The sequence below is a fragment of the Diadema setosum genome, chromosome 21 (assembly GCF_964275005.1).
Source record: "Diadema setosum chromosome 21, eeDiaSeto1, whole genome shotgun sequence".
In the NCBI taxonomy this organism is placed as follows: Eukaryota; Metazoa; Echinodermata; class Echinoidea; order Diadematoida; family Diadematidae; genus Diadema; species Diadema setosum.
In genome coordinates, this window is record NC_092705.1 from 11,692,377 (window position 1) to 11,716,215 (window position 23,839).

Sequence of the window (23,839 nt, forward strand, 5' to 3'; positions counted from 1 at the left end):
ACAAACCCGGCCGTTATCGCGAACGGCGGGGTAAATTACAGTCATTGAAATGCACATGCAGTGCAGATAACATGGCAATTACTGCACAGAGAGAGTTGATGGGGATGGTAGGGTATGGAGTGGGGGGAGGGAATAGGAGAACTGAGGGAAAGGAAAAAGTGGAAAACAAGTAGGATTGGATGATGACAGTGTCGTCTCAAAGCTCCTGAAATGAAAGTGGACGAGTTTAGGGGCTTTGTGCAAACTTGGTTGGTGGAGGAGGAAAGTTCAAAGAAAGCAGGGCAAATGCAGAGCTGGAAGTTATGAGTTCAGAAAGCGAAAATTGATGATATGTTTAGCCACAATATTACTGATATATGTTCACTCATTGAAAGAAGAATGAGGAAAAAAAATGATCCTCATCAATACATTTGTAACATCAAAGGGGAATAAACCATTCCTCGTCAGATGAAAATAGGGAGCTTTAGATTTGCGACGCGGACGTTTGAGACGATTGCATTGGACGTTCTCCTCTTTCCATGTTTTGTGTTGCAAAGTAGCTTTAGAGGACACAACCTATAAAAAATAAAATGGCGCCCCCATATGATCAGTACATCAAGTAGCTGTCTGCGTCGTGAATTGAGCAGACGTAAAAATAACCCAGAACGCGTAATGAAAATTCAAACAACGCGAGCTATAAATAGACCGCTTTTGATAAGCAATTTTGCATATGATCAGAACAGGGTTTTTTTTCCTTTGAAAGTCCCCATCGCGAAAATATAAAGCTCCCTGCTATTGGGCAAGGTTAAACAACAGCACTGGAAAAAAGTTTCTGCAATCAAAAGTTGTTTTTATTTTTTAGGTTATTGTAGTAATACTAGCAATTACTAGCTTTTTAGTACCATGCAATATCAGTGGCATTTATTAGTGCCCTGAACTATTGTGAAGGAATTTGATATCGGTGCATTTTCATCAAACTCCATATAATTTTTACTCTTGCCTTGGCATTTCTTCACAAGTAATGAGGCCAGCGTTATATAAAAAGCAGACCTGCTTGCTTGGCAGTAAGCACAAACTCCTGATCATCTTGTAGTACATTAACCACTGTCTGGCTGACATCAACTGACGTAAAGTCAACTCCTTACTCGCTGTACAGACAGATTTGATTTTCCCTTGCACAAGCCAACTACCGTACTCCTGCATTCCTCCTATTCTGATGGCTCTCGCTGTCAGTAGAAACCGAGCGGTACCCAGACTTGTTTACTCCCTGCGACACATACATGTACCTTGCGTTGCATGTGCGTACTAAACCTGGATCATATCGTTCCAAAGATGGGACAGAAATGAATGCAAATATGCAATAAAAGCAGGTAATTGGAATAGGTACACACTCTGTTTTCCAGGGGAGCTAATCCACTCTATCATGGCTGATGAATATTTTGATTGCTTCAAAGCAAGGGGCCCGACTACTTTGTAATGTCTGCTTCCAGGCCGTTAGTTGTTCCTAATGCCATGATTAGTTTGCTGGCAGGTTTGTTTTCCCACTCTTCCCTTTCTCCCCCTCCCCCCCCCCCCACCATCTATCTGTCTTTCATCCCTCTCTCCTTCCATCCTTGAGCCCTTGTGCATTGTATCCATTTCCATCTCTTCCCTCGTCATCAATTCTTCTGTCTCTCCCATCTCTGTCTTCTGGTTTAATTTTCTCATACTACTGTCACTTCTATTTTTCATTTGCAGCCCACTGCTTGCTTTAATTTTGTATTGCTTTAATACTCCATTTCGTTAAGATTCCTATTTACCTCCAGTGTTTACTCATATCTCATATGAACCTCGTGTGTTTTTCTAGGCTTCTTTCTTTCTCTGTCTTTCCCTGTCCATCTGTGTGATTATTTTCTATTTCCTGAAATCTCTTTTACGTCACAGTTTTTTTTTTTTTTTTTTTTTTTTACAAACGTCCTAAATGATAGTGCTATGCCACAATTGCACTTGTTTCTACCATTCATATTTCATGGAATCCAAAGCTTATAATTATTACCTGGAGTGTCCGAATTTGATATAGATTCTTGCTGGCTTTGTTTGGTTATTTGATTGTTTCTTAAAAGAAAAGTAAGGCAAAGTGTGGAAGTGTATGTAATTTCTATTTTAATAGATGCATAGTAAATTCAAAGTGATATACTGGTCTAATTTTACTGGTCTCTCGATGATAGCATATCAAACAAGCAAAAATATTATAATGTATTCCACTGTTAATCAGGAGCACTTACATACTTGCCAACTAATAAGATTTTATCAGATTCAGTAAGATTTTTTACATTAAAAATAGCAAAATAAGATTTTCTGTCAGAGAAATAAGATTTTTAAAAAATATTGAGATATACCTTTCATGTGTATTTTCTGAAGATTTGACTGAAAGTAAGATTTTTAACTTCAGTTTGCATATAAAATAAGATTTTTGCAGTACATGAGTAAGATATTTCATCTTGAAATGTTGGCAGGTATGCACTTACAGATTTACAACTTCACGCCACAACTGATTCAAGGTGTTTTGGTTTTGTTCTTGTTGTTGTCCTGTTTTGGGGTTTTACAGTGATGGAGAATAAGTGCTAGGTTGAATAATTTTTGTTGTTGTTGTAGTTTTAAAGAGTTAAAAAGTAAATTGTAAGTGACATGCAAATCCCCCCAAATAAATGCACTTCAATAGTCTTGTACAAGTTTACCTTTGTACAGCATAGCCCTCAACATTTCAAACGGATGAAACCGAAAGTTCAAAGTAAAATGAAAATATGTAATAGTATTTCGTGCTGTATAATACTACAATTTTTTTCTTTTTTATCATGTTCTGCATACTTCATGTGCTGGAAAATTGTAAATTGTCAGTATACCATTTTTTTTTTTAACTCTCAGGCTTTCACGATGTCAGAATGGATAAATTACTTGAAATCTTTAAAGGAAAATTTGATATGACATGCCAGCATGTATCTGCAATTGTTTCAGTTGAAAAATATTGTCTTCTCATCTATGTCGGAACAAGTGAAATTTATGATTTACAATCTAATGATCCATATTGTCTGTGTTTACTTGTGCGCAAATTTGTTCATTGCCGGTCCTTTCAATTTCCTCTTCCGAAAGATTCCGTATCATCGTTCTTAAGCAAGGATCCTCCTGGCATGGTTTACAATCGACGGGCTCGGCAATGTACACAAAATCCGATACATTTTACGGTGGCGCATGATTAATCAGACAAGCAAGATATCTATGCTTATCGGGAAGAGAAAATGTTTAGACAGCGTGAGTAATAATGGATGATAAATTACTGTGCCCTCAATTTTATACATGTATTTCTGCATCTTGGGACCAGGAAGTGTACCTTGCTAACGTCCCATTGAGATGAGCCTGCGGATGGATTTTTGTGGTGAAATTAGGGCTAGTGTTATGCAGTCTGATGACAGACGTCTGCTTGGTGCCAACTTAAATATGGATTTTTTTTTTTTTTTATGCTTTGTGAAACATTTCCTGCTTGACGAAAAAAACTTTTAAAACATCTCTGCCTTCAAATTTGTTCTACAATATTGTGTATCGAATATAATCATAGTATGATATTAATAAAAGGCACTTATTTTTATTTGAGCAAGTGAACAGCCACAACATGAAGATTGTGCACTTGGAAACATCAGTATTAAACACTATATAAGTGTTATTCATTATCAAATTCATAATATTTTTCTTCTGCTTTGTTTGTGTGTATATGAATGCTGTATACACTAAGTGTTACCCATCGCCAGAATTGTTGAAATCATTGCATCAGGAAGGAATGTGAAAATAACTTTAATACTGTTGCTATCAATTTTGGAAGTACATAGATTCTACTTTCTGAATTCTCCAGGCTTGGTTAACTCTCTTCATTGTTCAAATCCACGAATTCATTCTCTTAGTGTTTAATACAATAGTATGGTGCCTTTAAACAACAAATTATCAAACTTTACCAATCAAGCTGTGTAATAATGTTAGAATAGATACAATTTTGTATATGAACACTGAAATGTGAAACAGCAGTTACACTAGCATCATCAAGATATCTATGAACAAATATAACACTGCTAGGTAGCATGCAGGACCTTGCATGCAGCCCAGATTCCTCACACTGGGAAACATTGTCAAAACAGTGCTGTAGAATTTGAGTACATGGTACCTAGACCTTTGTATGGATACCGTTGATGGCTTCGAGTCAGTAGCTACGTAACAAGCTACAAAATTATCGCTTTCATGCCATTTTACCAGAAAAGATAGGATGAAAGGCACAGAAATGTATGCTGCAGAAAATCCTTTCTTTTCAAGTTCCCGAAGCATGTATTCACTTTAAGAATTAGATAAAGGTCATTGATATCCAGTGTAAATGTCAGAGTTTAGCCATTACTCAAATGTTGTGGCATGTTGAGCTAATGATTTGTCATTTGTCTATGGATAAAGTCCTGGCTTCCATTAGCCTTGGATGTAAACTACTTCAAAATTAATGCAAGGAGTCAGTTAACATGAGGGGGAAAAAAGTCATGTCACTGTGAAAGTAAACATACCTAAATACATGGTACTGCTTTCTTGTAGCACTCAATTTATGGCCCTTGTGACATGTTTGCATGAAGGAATGTGTGGCTTTTGACTGCTTGCTTAAGACCACAATGAGAATTCCTGGTAACTACCACTTAAAAACAAAAATGAAAAATACATTTTTTTTTTTGTGGGGGGGGGGAATCTACTGAATGAGAGTCAGAAACTTAGATTTTGGGAGGTTGCATGATTCTGTGTCTTCTCAGTTATTTTTTTTTTTTTTATGTCAAGTTTGGGGAGGCTTTGAGTGTTTCGAAATGTTTGTTCCATCGTCAAGATGACTTTACTCACAAAATGATCACAGTAAGTCAAACAAAACTTTAAGAATTGATGCAACAAGGATTATAATTTCTTTTTCTCAATTCATGGAAAAAGAATATAGCAAATATGTTGGAATACAAATAATGAAAGACTTGTGAAGTTATTCATTTCAGCTTTGAAGAGAAAGGTTTGTTAAATTGAACGATCTCTGTACCCTCCTCCCCCTCCTTTCCTTCACACTTAATCTACTTTCTCCCGCTCCTCCCCCCCCCCCCCAAAAAAAAAAAAAAAAAATCTCGTAGTACTGCATCTTCAGCGGGGTAGAGTCTGTTTTATTTCCTGCAGCCAATAAACATCAATCTGGTATGATAGCAATCCCAAGAATGTGTCTTGAACACAGCTTGATGCACAAATCTTTTGTGTCAGTTGCTCTCAGCATGGTAACAGGTGCTCCACCCCTCCCCACTTAGAATTACCCCACTACCACTACCAACCCCAGATTGGAAGATTGCACTTGGTGTTTGCAATGAACTTCAGTCACTCACTGTCACTTTAATAACCCGTTGAGGATGGACTGATTTTGCCATAACACACATTTCCCATAGACACCTGCCCGAGTATTCTTGGGACTAGTCTCCAACGGGTTAAAGGTCCTGTTTACCTTTGGGAGCAGTGATTTTAAAAATGTTCAAGATATCATATTTGATTCATATGTGTAGATTTGTTGTACCACAAAACATCCTAACATATAAAATTTTTGCCACAAAGTCTAAAATATAAGGAGATATCAGTATTTTTCTCAATAAACCATAACTGTAGACGGTTTAGTCTTGAAACATTTCTATTATAACTATTGTTCAGGTTTTGTATATTTAACAATACTTAACATCAATTTTACTGATTCAAATTTTTGCAGTGGTTGTTTCTATCCCTAACTCATATTTTAGAACTATTTTAAAGCACTAATGCTGGGTTTTGGTTTCATCTGCAAATGGTAGATTATGCCTTTAATAGGGAGACATATTTGACAGTTTGCTGTAGTATTACCAGTATTTCCATTTCCCTATATTACTGTTAAACTCCTGAATGGTGTTAAGATTTACAAATTTAAACAATAGAGGAATTTATCTCTCTTTGGTTTTGTTTATGTCAGATCATAAAAAAGATAAAATGTTGTTTGATACTTCCCATGGACTTAATGATAAGGCTGATACTTGGATTGCTAATATTTCTCGGAAAAAAAAAAATCAACTTACTTTTGCTTGAAAGTTCTGCAAAATGATGCAAGCACAGCCAATCAATGCTCTTGAAAGTGTGACTGTCATGTCTGATAACATGAAATGTTGCATAATAATATACAGAATCAAAATGTCAGTTTTGTTCTCATCATGTCTAGTCACTCAAAGCGAAACGTATATCGTACATTACTCTCGTAGTGATACAAGCTCATAATGTGTTCTTCCGTAATCTGCAACACCTAAAGGTAGATCTGAATCCTGCAAACATCACGCAAACTGCTTTATGGTGTGCGATCATCGTTACTTGCCCCACTTTCAATCAAGCGAAGGACAGTGTGAAGTAACTGTATGGCTTTTGATATTGCACCATGAACAGAATGAATATTTTACAGCTCTTCATGAAAAATGGCAAGCCAGAGTACTTTATAAAAGCCTTTAAGAACAAGACAACATGATAAATAAGTTCCCGTCATAGGCTTATTGCAACGTCTTTCTCTCGAATCACACTTGCGAGTTTTCTCGTAACAGGCTTGGCATTGCAGTTAAGTTGCCATGGTGCCCTTGCTTTATGGCTGATTCCACCATTAATCATCCTCATCGAGCCAGAAATTGGGTCATTATCTCTTCCTTTTCAGTTCCATCCCAGAAATCAATGTTTGAACGATCAAATAAAACTCCGGGTGGCGCCAAGCCTAAGTGCGCGATAGAGATATCATTTTGATAGCTTGTCTATACTATCCCTGGGAAAAAAAAAGAGAGTCCGCTGCCTTCCTCAGATCATTTTTATACACCCTAATCATTACTTCATGGATGAAACCCTCTTTTTGTTGTCTGTCTGAAGATTGCCATTTCAAATTGGCCATTATCGTGATGATAACTTTGCATCTCAAAGGTGGTCTATGCAGTATATTGTACTTGCATACAATGTATATATGATTTGTTAGAAGATACTGTCAGGTTGGTGCCAAATGACAACAAAAATAAAAATAAAAGAACTTACAAAAAATTGATATTCACCCAATGATATGTCTGGAGTTCTTTATGTAGAAGTTTCAATAATGTATCAAGGCTTTTTCACTTGGAGCTGGGTATTCAAATGTTACAGCTCTAAGTGATTGCTTAGGAGAGTTTCGAATGCTGTGGATTATGCAGGACTGATAAATGTCAAAACCATATATGCGTTGTAGGCTTGAAGGATTTGAGTCGGTGTCAATTGCATTGTAACCGATGATGTCGTCGAGATGTTCATCATGATGCTGATTTCTAATCGTTGTCTCGCAGCACATTTTTGTCATATATGCAACCAATACCTTGCAGTGATGTCAGTGGTTAAATCTTATGCACAGCTCAATAGAACAAATACCATTTCACATACAGTAGTGCACAGTGCAAACGTAGCTAGGTCATTTTCTTATTTTTGTCAAGTCACCATCATGCAACATTTGTAGCTTTGTGTAGCACCCGACTGTAATTCAGCAGTTTTGTCAAATATTCATATAATATTATACTTTAATGGTGGTTTTAAGGTGTACCACATGTGCAGGTATTCAATTTTGATATAATTTTCAAGATGCAATTTATAGTTCAGAGGTGAAGAGTTCACATCATGTTGAATTGTCATGGGATTACCATAAAGCTGCTATGCATATATGAAATGTCGTTCTGCAGTTGCAAGTCTCCCCTGAAATTTGCTTTAATTTGTTTTCCAACTGCTTAGCATATTTGAATGATTGCTTGATACAGTATATCTTATCTATTTTTCACCCTCTTGGTTTCTATTTCTTCCTGTATTTTTCAGTCACCGCTTACAAGTTGAGTTTGAGGACAACAGATGCGTGAGGCGCAACAAGCTGCAACGATATGAGTCCAAGATAATTACGTAAGTGAAAATGCCTGGTGAAAGTGATGCAGTGGCATTATCGGCTGTTGGATGAAAATTGTTGTGTGCGGCAACCTCGGGAATGTGAGGTTTGAATTAAAAGTGAGCTGAAAGAGTGCTGATACTCACTTAGAGATCTGTAATAAGATGTGCATATAAATACATGGAAAGATACTTAGGTCTATGAAGATAGACAGAACAAAGATTGAAAATGTGCTGCTCAACTGCACCATGTGTAGATTTGAAAAAAAAAAAAAGATCTCTTATATGAAAGTAAAAAGCTGACACCAGGGGGGCGTTTCATGAAGGAACTTGTCGGATAAAATGTCCGACGAGTCAATTATATCCGACAAGTTCAGAGAAATCAGCCAATCAGATTTAAGAATTTCTCAAAACTTGTCGGATATAATTGACTTGTCAGATATTTTATCCGACAAGTTCCTTCATGAAACGCCCCCCAGGTTTGCAGTTGCATTCACAGAACATGTGGCAGAAAAATTGCAGGAAATTTTGGAAAGATAAAAAAACAAACGGAGCGATAAATCATAGTTGAAAAAAGATCGATAAATCATAGTTGGGAATAGGTAGGTTTTTGTTTGTTTGTATAGTGGACGGGATGATAGATAGGTAGATGAATTTTTGAATAAATTGAGTGAGATGCTGATGGATGAAAAAAAAAAGTTTGGTGGGATAGTTGATGGATTGATTTTAGTATTAAAAAAAGAAAACTGTTATCATGGAGAGGGAATGAACGAGAAACAGATACATATATGAGGTGGTTGCCCAACTTGCTCTGAAAAAAAAAAAATGTGAAGAGCGCATGTGTTTTTATCTTCTTCTTTACTTGAAGGGGGACCGAGGGAGAATACAGGAAAGAGGTCGATTGAACCCATATTATTTTCAGGTACAGATTACAAATAGGATCCAGGTAAAGGCTCGAGTCAGCCCATCTCATTTAATAGGCCATAGCTGTCGTAAGTGATTCCAATTGTTTACCTGATGTGCCATATAGGCCCCTCGTACGGATCCGTTTCTGTGTCACCTCCATATACTGTACTTCCTAACCACTGGCCACCCAACTCCTTTCACATGCTGAATTTCACCCCCCCCCCCCCCCCCCCCCCCGCCTTCCGTTGATGGACGTGGGGCAAGGGAAGGAGGGCAGGCCAATAGCCAAATGTCATGTCCGAGAGAGTCGCGAGTGTTTCAGAATAGAGTGCCCCCCTCGAAAAAAGGTTGACCTGCTTTAGGGAGCAGCAAGACAGCAGTAACGTAAAACAGGCAATGCCTGCGTCATACCGAATCTTTGCAGAAGTGCTGCTGCATTTACCCCCCCCCCCCTCCCCCCATTAAAAAAAAAAAAAAAAAAATCATTATGGTATAAATTGACCCCTCTCATAGGTAGAAATCTTGGCCGAGATCCTGAGAATTGTTCTCACCTGTGTTTCTAGTTTGTGGTACTATTTTGTGTTTGGGACGACTATGAAGAGTGTGGGCTAAACCTACTGACGTACATGGAATGCAACCATTTGCATTGTGTTAGAAGGTAGTATGGACTTGATTTGCAAGCAAAATCCTGTCTCACAAAAAATTGCATCTGTTGTCTGCAGTATGGATTGCTGGTAAGCTCGGTATGATTTTGATGCTTTTTATTTTTTTTTTGACAGATAATCTTGCAGGTAACTAAAAAAAAAAAAAAAAAAAAAAAAAAAAAATGGTGACTCAAAGGAGTGGCTGACTGAGCTCCAGTGGTCAAAATGTTGAACAAGTTGTGATCTCTTTGGTACCAGTAAGCCAAGCCAACAAACGTGGCGTTCTTTAACCCTGCCAAAATCACTGCCACAGGAGTTTGAGTGTGGTTTTGCATGCTCAGTTTGTCTTAATTACCTAAAATTGCACACTGCATTTCATTAACCTCATTAAAACAACAATTAATGTGTATTTCTGCATATATAGATGTGGGGCTTTATATTCTTCATTCTCCCAGGACAATAAACTCCTCATCTTCATGCAAATTTGACAAATGTGTTCTTTTGGGGGTCATATTAATCACAAGATAGCTAGTAGAACAAAGTTCCAAAGAAGTCTAACTCACATAATTGATAAGATTTTGTTTTAAAAATCATTGCTTTCTTACCTGTCAGCAGTAGATGTGAAACAATACCCGGACTAGGTGATACCTAAGTGTAGACCTGGCAAATTGCAGTGTAAGGATTATTTCGAAACTCTTTGAAGTCTTTATGTAAGCTCTCTTCTCGATGGAGCTTGCAACTTCAACATGCATACTTTGATTATATGCAACTTGCAAGTTCAAAGTGTTCAAGTTGAATTTGAAAGTTACAATAAAGAGACAGCGTGGCAACTTTTATAAACTATCAAATTCATCACTCAGAAAAATGGATGATCAGACGGATAAATCGTTTTTGGTTTTGAGAGATGAAAAAATATAAAAATGACACCATATCACCTGTCACCTATTCACATGTCTGGCTGACCATTAAGGCGCCACTGTAGACTTTACATCCAGCTTCCTCCATTCCTTGGGGTTCTCATCTTTTTACTCTCTGCTGTTCAAGTCAAGCCCAGTCCAGCTTTTGATGTCATCTTCCCATCGTTTCCTTTGTCTGCCTCTTCACCTCCCTCCTTAACCCATTGCGGATGGACTGCTTTTGCTCTAACACGCATTTCCCATAGACACCTGCCCGAGTATTCTCGGGACTCGTCTTCAACGGGTTAATACTGTTCCCTGTCAGATAGTCTTGACCAGTCCAGATGATCATGTGATGTGCCCGTACCTCTTCCATTTGCGTCTTTTCACTGAAATTTGGATGCCTTTGTATGGCCCAATGGCATTTCCAGTTCTGGTTTTTGCTATCTCGGTGGTTTTGTGATTCCTATACGAGATACTGAGGAGTTTGCGGAAATATTTGATATACATCTCACATCAAGATCAACCCATACATAACATGTCAAAACAGTATGTTCATGCTGGGTTGGTACGAATGTAGTGTGGAAGATGAGGGTGTTTAAAATGAAAAGAGAGGCAAGCAGCAATTATGCGGTGTTTGCTGTATGTTTTGAACAAATTATTGTTTAAATTTGTTTTCAATCATCATAAACCCATGGAATTAAAAAAACAAACCCAAAGTAAAACAGAACTATGATAGTATTCCCTATGGAATGAGAGATGTGCTGTAGTAGGCGTGTGTCCCCTATTTGATATTGCCATCAGGTATACCTTACTCATATTGCCTGTCACTTCCTGTATTCAACATGCAACGATGCTATGCAATACCTTAGGGTGCATATCTTGCACCGGGCGTGTCACGCTTCAATTAATAGCAGGTGGTGGATGCCGCATACAGGTGGGGCCCCTCTTTGAGTCAAATAAAGGGGCTCAGAGATGACAAAAATGGAGGTTGAGGATCGATGTAGTCTTACAGTGTATAAAAAGGATTTAGTTGTGACATCGCGTGAAAAAGTGCTCTGTGCTTTGTTTTCTTGTGTATGTTGCTATATGAGCTGACAGTTTCTTTTTCTGATGCAAGACATCCTAAATCAATCTCCTTCTCTACTCTTGTTTTTACATTTTTAATGATCTTTATATATCACTGAATCCAGATCAAGACAAAACATTCTCTGAAAAGTTGAAATTTTTGCTGATGAATAGGTGGTTACTTAAACTAATTTTGGTGTTCTTTCTTTCATTTCCAAGATATGAATATTTTGGTAAAATGTCCATGAAAGATGCCATACTCTGGGCATGTAAAATGTTTTGAATCAGTTGAAATCATGGATAGATGAAGAATATTTGAATGAATAGAAAATTTTCACATTTCTTACTATTTAATCATTCTGCTACCAAACTTCATAGTAAGTAAAATGACCTGGGGGTGCCATGATATTGCGCCTTTCTGATACCGTCGTCATTGGAAACAAACGAGCTGATAGGAAATGTACTGTTCATTCTTAAAGGTGCATGGTCCCAGTGTTTTAGTCAAATGCGTACGCGGGCGCACGGCGCAAGTTTCCTATAGAGACCTACGCTATCGACTCCTCTTTAGCGCTTACGCTTTGGCCCACTTTCCCGAGTCCGAAGAAGTCCGATTCACTGTAGTCAGTGGTCCGATCACAGTTCGGCTCATGATTCGGCTGAGGGGGATGACAGCTTTACTTAGCAAACTTCTTTTGTGATGTCATAATAACAAGCACATATGCACGCACCCTGGCATTACTACAGACTGCGCGATGCGCAGAGAAGACCACGAAGGCAACGTTACTCAGCAACACCTACGCACTTTACTCTTGATGACAGCTCAACTTAGGTAATCTTTGTATCAATGCTAACGGTGATCGGCAGTATCATCAACAATGCCCTCTACACTACCGGGACTATGCCCCTTTAAGAGTATCTTTCTGTGGCACAATCTAATGCCTTTAAATCGTATTTAATGCATTGTTTAATTGCAGTAGATCAATAAGAAGTTACTCAGATATGTTCAAGAGAACAAGGCTCACGTGTTGAGTCACACTCTGGAGTCACTGAGTATAAAAGCTGCATACATCAACGAACTTAGCATATGGAAGCAAGAAATGAAGTACAAATGAATCTTATGCCTGTGCTTCAATGGGACTTTATAAAGAAGCACCTTCAAACCTGAAGTGCTGCTGGGGAGGGCTAATTATAAGCTGTTATTTTCACAAGAGTTTAATCTTCACAAATTTCGCGAATCACTGACTGAATTTAGCAGTCAGTGATTCAGTGAAAATGCCGCCATACGCCAGGCCAATAGTGCTCTAATACGAAAAGCCTCGATGTTAAATTGCAAAAACAACATCTTGTGAAAATGTCTGTGACCTCCCCATTCGCGAAAATGTCTGTGCGCAAAAATAATAGCTTATACAGTACTTCATTGGAAGCTCTTTGATATGGTAGTTTCAGAACATTTTAAGTATTTTGTATGGGTTTGTTTTTGTGTTTTTATTTTAGAGACAGATGATGCATGTTTTGAATTTGAAAGTCATAACATCCAGATACTCCAGGTATCGAGAGGTACATTGTAAATGCATCAAAAGGAGATTACAATCCCCTCATTACTGATTACCGGATGTTGCTACCCCAACTTAGCCAAGATTTACGATTGGCAAACTTCCTCCCAAATGTCACGAGAGTAGTAGCTCTGGCATTTCCGCATAGGTAAAGGATGAGGGTTGATGGGATATTACCGATGTTTATATTCTACTCGGAGAAGCCTATGGGGGGAATTCTGTCAGTGTTGGGGCCCCAAAGTCTCAGCCAGGGGGGTGATCCAAGCACCTTCTCCATCTTGATAGCCCCCTACCTCCCCCCCCCCCATCCCTCTGTCATCTCATCTCTTTCCTTGTGTCTATTTGTCAGGCTATCAGGGCTTACTCTGTTTTTCTTTTCGGTGTCTCGTTTACATTCAGTCTCTCTCTTTTTTCTTTCTATCTCTATATCCTTCCTTCTTATTCTCTCGTTCGATGTTTGGCTCTCTCTCCTCTTGACTCTGTTTGGCTGACGACACGCAGGTAGAGTGTCGCCCCGGCGACGGTGATTCACCGCCGCTCACCTTTTGGGGTTGGCCGTGTTGCAGGTGATTTGCATCAGATGCGGCGGTGCCGTGGTCGGCTCTCAGTGGGGCGAGTTTAGGGGTGAACTGTGGGGCGAATTACGGGTGGACTTTTGTGGCTATTTTGAAAACTCCCTTCCATGCTTTGCACAATCTAAAACGAAGGCCTTTTACTTGCAATCTTATTTTTCCTGAATCCTTCACGAACTGAAGCTGCCACATCTGGGATGTTGGTATTGATTCACATTAGAAGGTTGTCATAGTTTCTAATGAGATTGCACGCTTACCATCTGTTGTAAAATGATTGTACTTCAGAATTTCTAGTGGGTCACTCAAACTCTTATCTCTTGCCGGAGTTTCAAAACTGTACGTCTCATCTTGTGCCTTTGAGGTAAAGACTGACATTAGGAGAAAAGTTAAGATTGACATATTTTCTTCTTAATTGAGAATTTGCAGCATAGTACACTGTATGTTAAATACACACAGTTGATAATCTTCTGCCTATAATTCGCAATATTAACATATTCCGTAAAATTTTAGCTCAGAATAAAAACAAGATGTTGTCTGCATAATTTGATTTCATCAGACAAAAATATAGAAATTTATGAATTGTAGTCGGTCACCAATAACAATAACTAATTGCTATTCAAGTAATCTAAAATGAACATGTTTTGCTTAAATGTGAGCTTTATGAGGGAGACACTTTGAGAGCACAATGCTCATCACGATGCGATTGTGACCCCCATGAACTCCACTTCATCTTAGCATCTGTTTTATCCATTTCAGGAAACTTCAAACAGTGAACAATGCCCTGACCCTTTGTTGAACCCTGAGATGGTTTATAAATATGTTAGAATTCTATACAAGCAGACTGCATTAACTGCTTTGCTGGATTCATGACAAATTTTCCATGGCACATTGTAAGAAAAATTAAATTTTCAAGAGCTAATTGAAGAAACCTGGGGATGATGTAGAGGTCATTGTTGGCATAGTTCATACTTTGCCAGATGGGCCAGTAAATGCATTTATCTTTTCACAATAGCCAGCATGCAGCAATTTTCACTCGTTTGTGTGGCCAGTTTGACGGCAGTTAGCTAGATGTTTGACATTAGCTCTCACCCTTGTGATTGGCCAGAGTGTTTGAATCAGTCAGATATACAAAATAGTATTTTCTGAAAGTATGTTGCAAAATGTCAGTGCCACAACGGCTTATGTGGTTCGTGCTTCTTTGGATGTGCAAATTTATCCTTTTCAGTAAAGGCTCTGGGTATAATTACCATAGTAACAGTCAGTGACCAGAGCTCAACAAATCAGGTCACCGTTTCATGAAAGTTGTCAGCCCTGACAAGTTGTCAGTTTCTGACAATCACCATGGTAACAGTCAGACACCAGAGCTTCTGAGCCAGTCAAAACCAAGAATTTTACTGAAGGTGTCAGAGACTGACAACTTGTCAGGGCTGACAACTTTCGTGAAATGCCCCCTGAACCAAAGAGTTTACTGAAATTGTCAGAGAATGACAACTTGTCAGGGCTGACAACTTTTTCATGAAACGGTGCCCTAGTGAGCTATTGCGATCATTCATCGTCCAGCGTGAGTCATGTGTCATCCAGCGTGCATAAATTTCTCACATTTTCTGCTTCTTCTTGAAAACCCTGTGATGGATTTTTACCAAGGTAGCATCCCTTAGGGGGAGAAGATCTTCATTTTTTCAAATGAACACCATGCCCCCAAATTAACAAATTTTTATATCTTCTTCTCCAGAATCAGAAGTGATAGAACTAAGTTTGTGGTATCATTAAGTACAATGGTGACTGTAGTTTCAAGTTTGTTTATGGTGGATCTTGGGTGGGTTCAAGGGGGGGGGGGGGGCTTTAAATTTGGGCCCCACTGTTCAAGTTTTCATCTTCTTTGTGAAAAAGCATGGTCATATTTTTACCAAACTTGGCAGGTATTATCATGCAAGAGTGATTAAATGAGGAGCTTCTCAAGTCATAACAAATATGACTTTAATCAAATTTCGCTATATTGTTTCAGAGGTTAATTGAGCTGTCATCTTTTATACAGGGCTCATCATTAGCAGTGGCCTGTTGACCCAGGGCCACTAAAGATTAATGTCTGGCCACCAAATTTCCGAAAAGGCTATCTCTTGGTGGCCTGATGGGGCAGATAAAATTGAAAATGTTTTTTTTTTTTTTTTTTTTTTGTATTTACTTCTATTTCGGGCAACCAAAATTTCAAAATAAAAAGATTTAGTGGTCTAATCGGGCCACCAGAGAAAAAAGGTACAGATTGAGCCCTGTCTTATACTCTGCATGACATCCTCTGAGGTTAATATCTCAATGGCAAAGTAATCATGGTGGTGCAGACTTTTTATGATGATCAATTTCACACCATGTCTGCATGTAAACACATATTTTTGTTCTTTCTGTATTTTCTCACTAGCATCCAGCGTGCGTGGAGAAACTACAAGCGCAGGAAAGTTCGTCTCTCTCCAGACAACGAACCAGACTCGGGAGATGAAGACGACGACGACGATTTAGGCGAGCACGATGATCGGGACGATGACCACGGTGCCGATAAAGAGGACGACCGTGACAGTACGAGAGACACCAACGACAGGGAGGATGTAGACCGTGACGTGAACGGTAACCATCAGCTTCCGAACAGTGACAATCTGAACATTTCACAATCGAACCAAGCGAGGGAGCCACAGGGGACCGGAGACACAACGGAGGGACAGCAACAAGACTCCTCTTCCCAGTGTAAGTTCATTCCGATGTAATGCTGCAACCCAGTTGCATTGCGCCTGCAGGGTAAAGATATTTTTGTTTTCTGTCAAGCATTGACCACAGCACCAAGAGAAATGGTTAATTTTTTACAGTAGTCTCCTTTTTTATTCCTCCACTGCAAAGTGTCTTATGAGGCATTATGTTTTCTTAATGTTCGTCTCTCCATCTGTCCGTAATCAATTTTGTGGACAAATGAGGTCAAAGGTCAGATGAAAATGTTAGAATATCACTATTTTTTCCATGTTGTGAAAGTGACGGAAAGAATTATGAGAATTGGCATATTGTGACCAGATAATGATTATTTACAAAAATGTACCAATCATGTGAAACTGTTGTCTCACAGTGGCAAGATGTACTGCAGACCTACAATGTATTGGGAGAATAATGCCATACAGTGCAGGAATACCAATCGCTATAGCAACATTTCTCGTTTTCTTGACAGTAAAGTCAGTGAACGTATTGGGTGAATGATCCTTGCTGAGTGTCTCATAGCAATGTGATGCCCCAACCAATGTCGGGAATGTTTGAGTTAGACTCAAACTGTGCGTGCTATTGAGCGGCATGCAAGTCTTCGAAATGGATTTCTAACAAGAAATCGATTGTTGAACCGAGCTGATGTCAATGCCATTTCGTGCACAGGAAGCAGACAGACTAGACAAATAAATGTCAGAAAATGGCCTCAAAAAAAGGAAAATTATATCTCATGAAAGTCTGCCGTCATACCGTTTTGTGAGACTAGCTCCAATATTCGAACAATTTTGAGGGGAGCATATCACATGAGAAAGTGAGACAGCATTTCAAGGAAATGAAATGATAATTTATGCATATTGCAAGTAATTTTTAGCAATTAAGTTGTGTGTTTTTTTCCATCTTCTTGGTAACTTGAATAAGGGTTCCCTTGCATGCACTTCACTCCACCAAGCCTTTTTTGTCTGTAGACCCAATGTTTTGATCACATGACTGCTTCTAGTCAGCTATGCTCATACGGGGCTGCATTTTGTGCTCCGAGCTACTCAAGTTTAACCCTCTCTCACACGTTCATTCTATGGGGAATGGTCACATTTTGGAGGTAGTAGCTTTGTCTAAATATGGGGGTTCCTCTCAGAAGTAGACTGGATAGCCGTTTTCAGATGAGACAAATTCATTTGAAACTGACACTCCTTTTAGTTGCATTTACGTGTGTCCCCTTCTCCAGCAACGTTCTGTAGACAAAATCTTAATTGAAATTGACCTAAAATTGCCAGCCGTAGAACTAATTAATAAGCATGTGTTTACTCCAGTTTTCCAATTTTTTTCAGGGAGAGACCCATGTTTGTTTGTTGTCGTTTTTTCTGGGCTCTCATCACTACTAATGGAATTTTCACCTCATAACTGCTGGAGGTGTGTAGCTTCTCCATGCTGAAGGCCCAGTGTTGTGCCCACGATCCCCGCCGCACTTTGGCGTAATAAAAAGAGAGCGATATTTGACTCAATTTGTCACACTGTCGAATTTAATTTAGGCTACATTAAAGCATAGTTGAGAGGGAGGGGGGAAACGTGTTTATCACCCGGGATGCACGCTTGCAGTGGTGTGATCCCACGCAGGAAAAGAAGCAGTGCTTATCATGTCGCTTTGCACGCACTTCGAATACCGCCACCATCTATGACCAAAGCAACGTCAGCTAGAGATTAGCAACCAGTGTATTGATTGCTCTCATTGCTGAGATTATAGGTTGTAACTTACTGATTAACCATGAACAGATGATTTTATTTCTTATACAGTCTGTGTAAAAGTGAAATTCATTGAGGTTTATCACCTGAGAGTCAGCTGAGTTTCAAAAGAAAGTTGTGATGAATTCAAAGTCTCCCATGTCTGCCAAGAAGATCCTCCACACTGGGGAAACTGCTCTTGTCTCGAATATCTTACAGAAGGAACTTATAAAGCCCCCCCCCCCCCCCCCAAAAAAAAAAAAAAAAAGAAGACCCTAAAAACTGCTTATAAATCCAATAGTGGTGAGGTAGTGGAATAAACTGGAGTCCAAAGGGACTAGAGCTTCTAATCGGAGCAGAATCTTCGTCAGAGGCTAAGGCCCCTTTTGACTCGGAAGTTCTTGGAAATGAAAGTGAAGATGATCATGAGTCAAGCTATTTGAGGACAATATCCTTGAATGTGCTGTGAAATATGCTGTACCTTTAAGTCGAAGTCATCCATTTTTTAAGAATGCCCCCTGAGAATACCAGGAAAAGTAACCAAGAAAGTAATACATGGACATGGCTATGACAGCTTGTATCTCACAGAAGAAATAACCAGTGACATTTTTCCCTTCTTTAGTACCTCACTTTGGGAACTGATGATTGTAAGTACAGGCTTAAAGACAAAACATGCAAACTTTGACTAACTTAATGGAATGAATGAATGCTGTAGAATCAGGTTTACATTCATAACAGAATAAATCCTAAAAACAGGGAAATTTTTCTTTATTAAAATGGCTGAAAAATGTTCAGATTTCCAGAAAGATTTTAACTGTCAACAGCCCTTCTGCAACACCTGTGGTGATGAGATTGGCAAGATGAAGTCAGAAATGTTGCGCCGTGTGAATTAAATGAGTTTGATTTGATACGCAGCTTTTATGCTGCCACAAATGAGGAGATGGTTATATTGTTTTTGATTTCAATGAAACAGAATCGTGAGAGACAACTGTTTGTGATAGTGATGAGATACACATCAGATTTCATCAGGCTTGGCCAATTTGAACCGGCAGCATCATGCAGGACTTCAGCTTGCTTCCAAATTAAAAACCCCAAGAGGTTCAGCAGGGAAGAATGCTTTTGCTGTCGTTGTTTTTTTTCTCTCTCCCCGAAAGTTATCAGTTTTATTTAAAGGTCCTGTTTACCTTTGGGAGCGCTAGTGATTTTAAAAAAATGTTCAAGATATCACTTTTGATGCATATGTGCAGGTCAGTTGTGTCACAAAACATCCAACCATACAAAATTTTTGCAATGAAGCCTAAAACATAAGGAGATATCACTTTTTTTTTTCTCATTAAACCATAACTGTAGACAGTTTTAGTCTGGAAACATTTTTATTATAACTTTTGTTTACATTTTGTATATCTAACAATGCTTCACATCAATTAAACCGGTTCAAATTTTTACGTCAGTTGTTTCTATCCCTAACTCACATTTTAGAACTGTTTTGAAGCACTGAAGCTGAATTTGTCTTTCATCTGTGAGTGGTAAATTATGCCTTTAAAAGCCAAACCTGGCAAGTGGAATTTTTCCTGCGCAGAGTCTGATTACTCCGAGCAGTGTACATGCATGTAAGCAATCATGTCTTGAAGGCATCAACATTGTCGAGTCCCATCTCCTCCCCCCCCCCCAAAAAAAAAAAAAAAAATAAGGCATCTTCCTTCTTCTGTAAGTGCAATAAGGAAGCCGGTGATTGATTTCATCCTAATTGGAAGATGCTGCCAAAATCCTGCAAAAGAATGTTGTTCACTGATCAGGATTGAGAGATATGGCTGTGCGCTGTTAGCATTCTTGTCTTATTTCACCCATACCTGCACCCATTTCTTGACTTCTCCATGAAATCATTGCCGTAAGGAACCAAGCGGTGTTTTTTGCATTCTAATGTGGGTGTGAAAATCTCATGGGAAAATTGATAAGTTGTACTCCCTACAGCTAATAGCATTGAAATATATCAACTTTTGTTGTCGTGTGGTTGGTAGCTCTGCTGTACCTTTTCCAATCCCTCTCACTCACTCCCTTTATTTCCCCCTCCATTTTCTCCCTAAATGTCTATTTTCGCTGTCATCAGTGAAAAACAATTGACTGGTAATTGTTTTGCTCCTCGGTCTATGTATTTCTTGCTCATGTGTTGTTGACTAATGTTTGTGTGATGGAATGTCTTTTGCTTTTTCTCTCTTTCTCTCTTTTTTTCGCTTTCTACTTCATTGCCATGTCTTAATAATTTATATATATTCACAAAGTGTTCATCAGAGATGTTTGTTGTTGTTGGTTTTGGGGGTTTTTCAGCTATAATGCAGCTTGCAAAAAATATACATATCCAACTAATCCTTTGCCGGAAGCTTTAGATTTGTTATGAACTTTCCTTTTAAACACCTGGAAATTAAGTTTTACTTGTTTGTGTGTTAAGAATCAACAGTGGGGAATATGTTTATAAAAAATAACGTGTAAAAATTCTTGGACTTACTGTTATTCTATAGAGTGCATCATTGGAAAAAACAGTGGTAGATCTTCCTGGAATGAGGGGTGATATGACACGATACAACCTTTTTGAAATCTTTTCAGTTATATGAGAGGCCTGGTCTACAAGATAGTTGTTAGTATTTTATCACCAAGATGCATCAAAAATATGAATTGTGATTATGTGTCATATTCTCTCTTCAATTTTTGATCTGCTTGCTTGCACACATGGCTGCATGCTTGCTCTGTTGTTGGTAATAACACAAAAAACAACCATGCAAAACAATATTTGTAGTGGGTCAGGGGGCTCTTTTTGACTGTGACATTAAGATGTGACAAGACGAACAATACATGCTAAGAAAATATGTGGCCGAGCAGTGTATGCAATTACAGACTCGAGGCATTGATTTCCGAGGGCGCTCCTCTTTTTTTTCTTTTTTCAAGTTTGTCAATGAACGTTTGCCCCCCTGGGGGCGAAGAGAAGAGAGGGAAATACTCCTGCTGGATTCAATTTTGAGGGGGCTGCCAAAAGACCATGGGGCAGAGGAGACTTTGTGGCAGAAATTGAAATTGATTTCTGTCACTGTTAATCAGATTTCTCCCGTCTGCCATCCCATTTTCGTCTGAAGAGGAGCAGGAATAAGTTGTGGTGTTGAGACAAGAATACGCGGTGTCGCCATATTATTTGTGACAAGAGGTGTCGGTAGATCATCTCTTCAGAATGCAATTTACTCATCCTCTTTTTCTATCCCTTGTGAAAAAAAAAAATAACTCAAACTGGTTTCTTGCTTTTCTGTTCTGGTTGGAGGGCAAAATTTAGGGCAGCACTTCAAAAATCTCAGTTCTGCTATTTCAGAGTATGTCTGTGCTCTTGTTGCTGTGTGTAACATCTTGAATCAGATACGATTTTTCTAGTTTAAAGACATGGAATCGTAGCCTGTGAGCTTTTTTTAAGATGACGCATCAGTCTTTGGCCTAGACCTATTGAAAGTGTATTCTGTAATTTGATGTTTTCTTTCCTTAACAATTAGATACTTTGATCTATCATAACTAGACAAAATCATGCTGAGATGTATTCTTTTTTTTTTCAATACAATGTAGAGTTAGTGAGTTTAGATATTGTTTTACTTTGATTGATCAAGGAATGAGAATTATCAGGACCATAATGCAATATCTTGAATTGACAAAAGAATTTACAGGAGTAAGTTTTGCGTACTTTGTAGAGAACTTTCTTGTTTGGCATTTCAATGGAGTCAATTGTTCTGATCTAAAGAAGAGATATTGAGTAATGTATGCCCTTGTCTTATGTAAGATACTTTAAAACCGTAAATTTCCATGTGCATGACACTTATGTGAATTTTGCAAGGAGCCATGGTTGCAAAAGTAAAATACATGCAAACATTTTTATGTACACAATCCAGTACATGTAGTAAACTCAAAATTTTTCATGGTTGACGCTGCGAAAGTTTCATGTCACGAAAAAGGCCGTCAGCTCCAATTCACAGAAGTTTCATGCTGCGAGTGTTTCTGGTTTTACAGAAGCTTACAAATAGGAATATATGCACATCTTCTTCTTTTTTTTAACATAATGGGTACATGTACCGAAATGATAATATTTGTGCAATATTTCTAATTTTTGTACAATATTTCTTATTTTGTTTCCACTTGCTAGCTGGTGACAGCCAATCGGAGGCCATCATCATGTCGTCGCTAGGGGGATCCAAGCGGGGGATCTCCATGCTCCACGATCTCGGCAGCAGCGTGGAGCTCGACGACAAGGCGTGCTACGAGACGTCGCCGGAGACGCCGGACAAATGCCGGCGCATCAACCGTCTGAGTCTGGCCGAGGAGCTGGCAGCCATGGAGGAGAGGATCATGGGAGATCCCATCGACTTTGATGGCCAGAACTACGAGAGCGACTATTACGCCAGCTCCAGCTGCGTCACGTCTCCCGAGGGGGAGGGCAATGAGGAGGGCCAGCACATCGGGAAGCGGCCGGAGGTTTCGCTGTCCAGGAACCACGGCGGCAAGCAGACGCCGAGTCCGGATGAAATAAGGACTACAGAGGGCTCCCCTCACATTGAATCGTTTGACCAGAACAAGAATGCCAACGACTTCAACGCGAATGCTTCCCAATGCCTCATGGAGGAGACTGAACTCACAGAGGCCCTGGCCAAACTGAAGCTCCGGTCCAAGCTGGGGACCGCGTACATGGACAACGAAACATTGTCAAGTAGCCTTCACCTCGGCGAGGACTTGAGCACAAGCCAGGAAGGGGTCGCGACCTGCGACGACCCCTGTCCCGTGCCCCACTCCACTACTTCCTTGGTGCGGCACAGTGCAAAGTCTGTGACTCACAGTCAGATTCCGCAGCACTACCCACCAGCCACCAGCACCGCCTCCACGTGTAACCGCGGCACCAACACACAGACTCTCGTCACCAGCACGCAGTCCGTGACCTCGTCCCCCTGTGCGCGTGCCACGCTCCCCTCCCAGGGGAAGAAGCTGATTAGGGAGGGTGGGGTGCTGTCGCGAACAAGCAGTGGGGGAAGCGGAGGGACCGTTGGCGGGGAGCCGTCCCTGCCTGTGTTAGATTGGGACTCGCTGGAAAAACACCTTGCAAAAATGGAGAAGGAAGAGGAGCAGCAACAAAGTGCCAAGCAGGTCAGAATGAGTGTGCTTGATTCTCTTCTGGGGTAACAAAATTTGGGAAAGTTGAACCCACTGATGGGCAATGTGGGGTACACTTCCTGCAAATTCTGAACCCCTTCTAGGTAGGACTACTATGTACCTTAAGTACTGATACAAACATTGGTAGAAGTTGACTATGTTGTTACAGTTGCCCCATGTGGAAAGTGTGTCACACCATACAATGTGCACATAGAGAGGTGTATGATCTCATTCTTACATCGTGCAGATCGAGTGCCCTTTGTTGATTATATAGTTAGAATTTACCAGTCTTATATTCGTGATTGTAAATTCCTAGTAGTGCAGACAAGTTTATTCTATGAGAAAGTCATCCTGTAGCATGTACTGCAATGTCGACCACATCTGATCTGGTACCAATAAAGATGTTATGCCCAGCAATTCAGCAAGTGTGAGTCAAGGTACATAAGACTGTATATTGGGCTTGTTTCATAGCCAGCATTACATCCCAGTGCTCTTTAACAATAGTTTAGGGAAATTAATCTCTCCGTAACACATGCAAGTCAGATGGAATTAGCCTTCTAATGACCTGTACTTCTATAATGTCATTACTGTTGCACATGAAAGTCTTACTTTTGGATATGATCCTATAAGGAGAGTTATGAGTG

At 39.5% G+C, this 23,839-nt stretch overlaps 1 protein-coding gene across 1 annotated transcript in view; it reads left to right on the forward strand.

Annotated features, from left to right (window-relative positions):
• Nucleotides 1-23,839, forward strand: part of LOC140244922 (uncharacterized) — a 163,771-nt gene that overhangs the window by 125,500 nt on the left and 14,432 nt on the right. Inside the window, exons 4-6 of the mRNA XM_072324530.1 lie at nt 7,879-7,959; nt 15,994-16,313; nt 22,198-23,189. Coding sequence (XP_072180631.1) covers nt 7,879-7,959; nt 15,994-16,313; nt 22,198-23,189 — 1,393 coding nt within the window. The remainder of the gene's footprint in view (nt 1-7,878; nt 7,960-15,993; nt 16,314-22,197; nt 23,190-23,839) is intronic.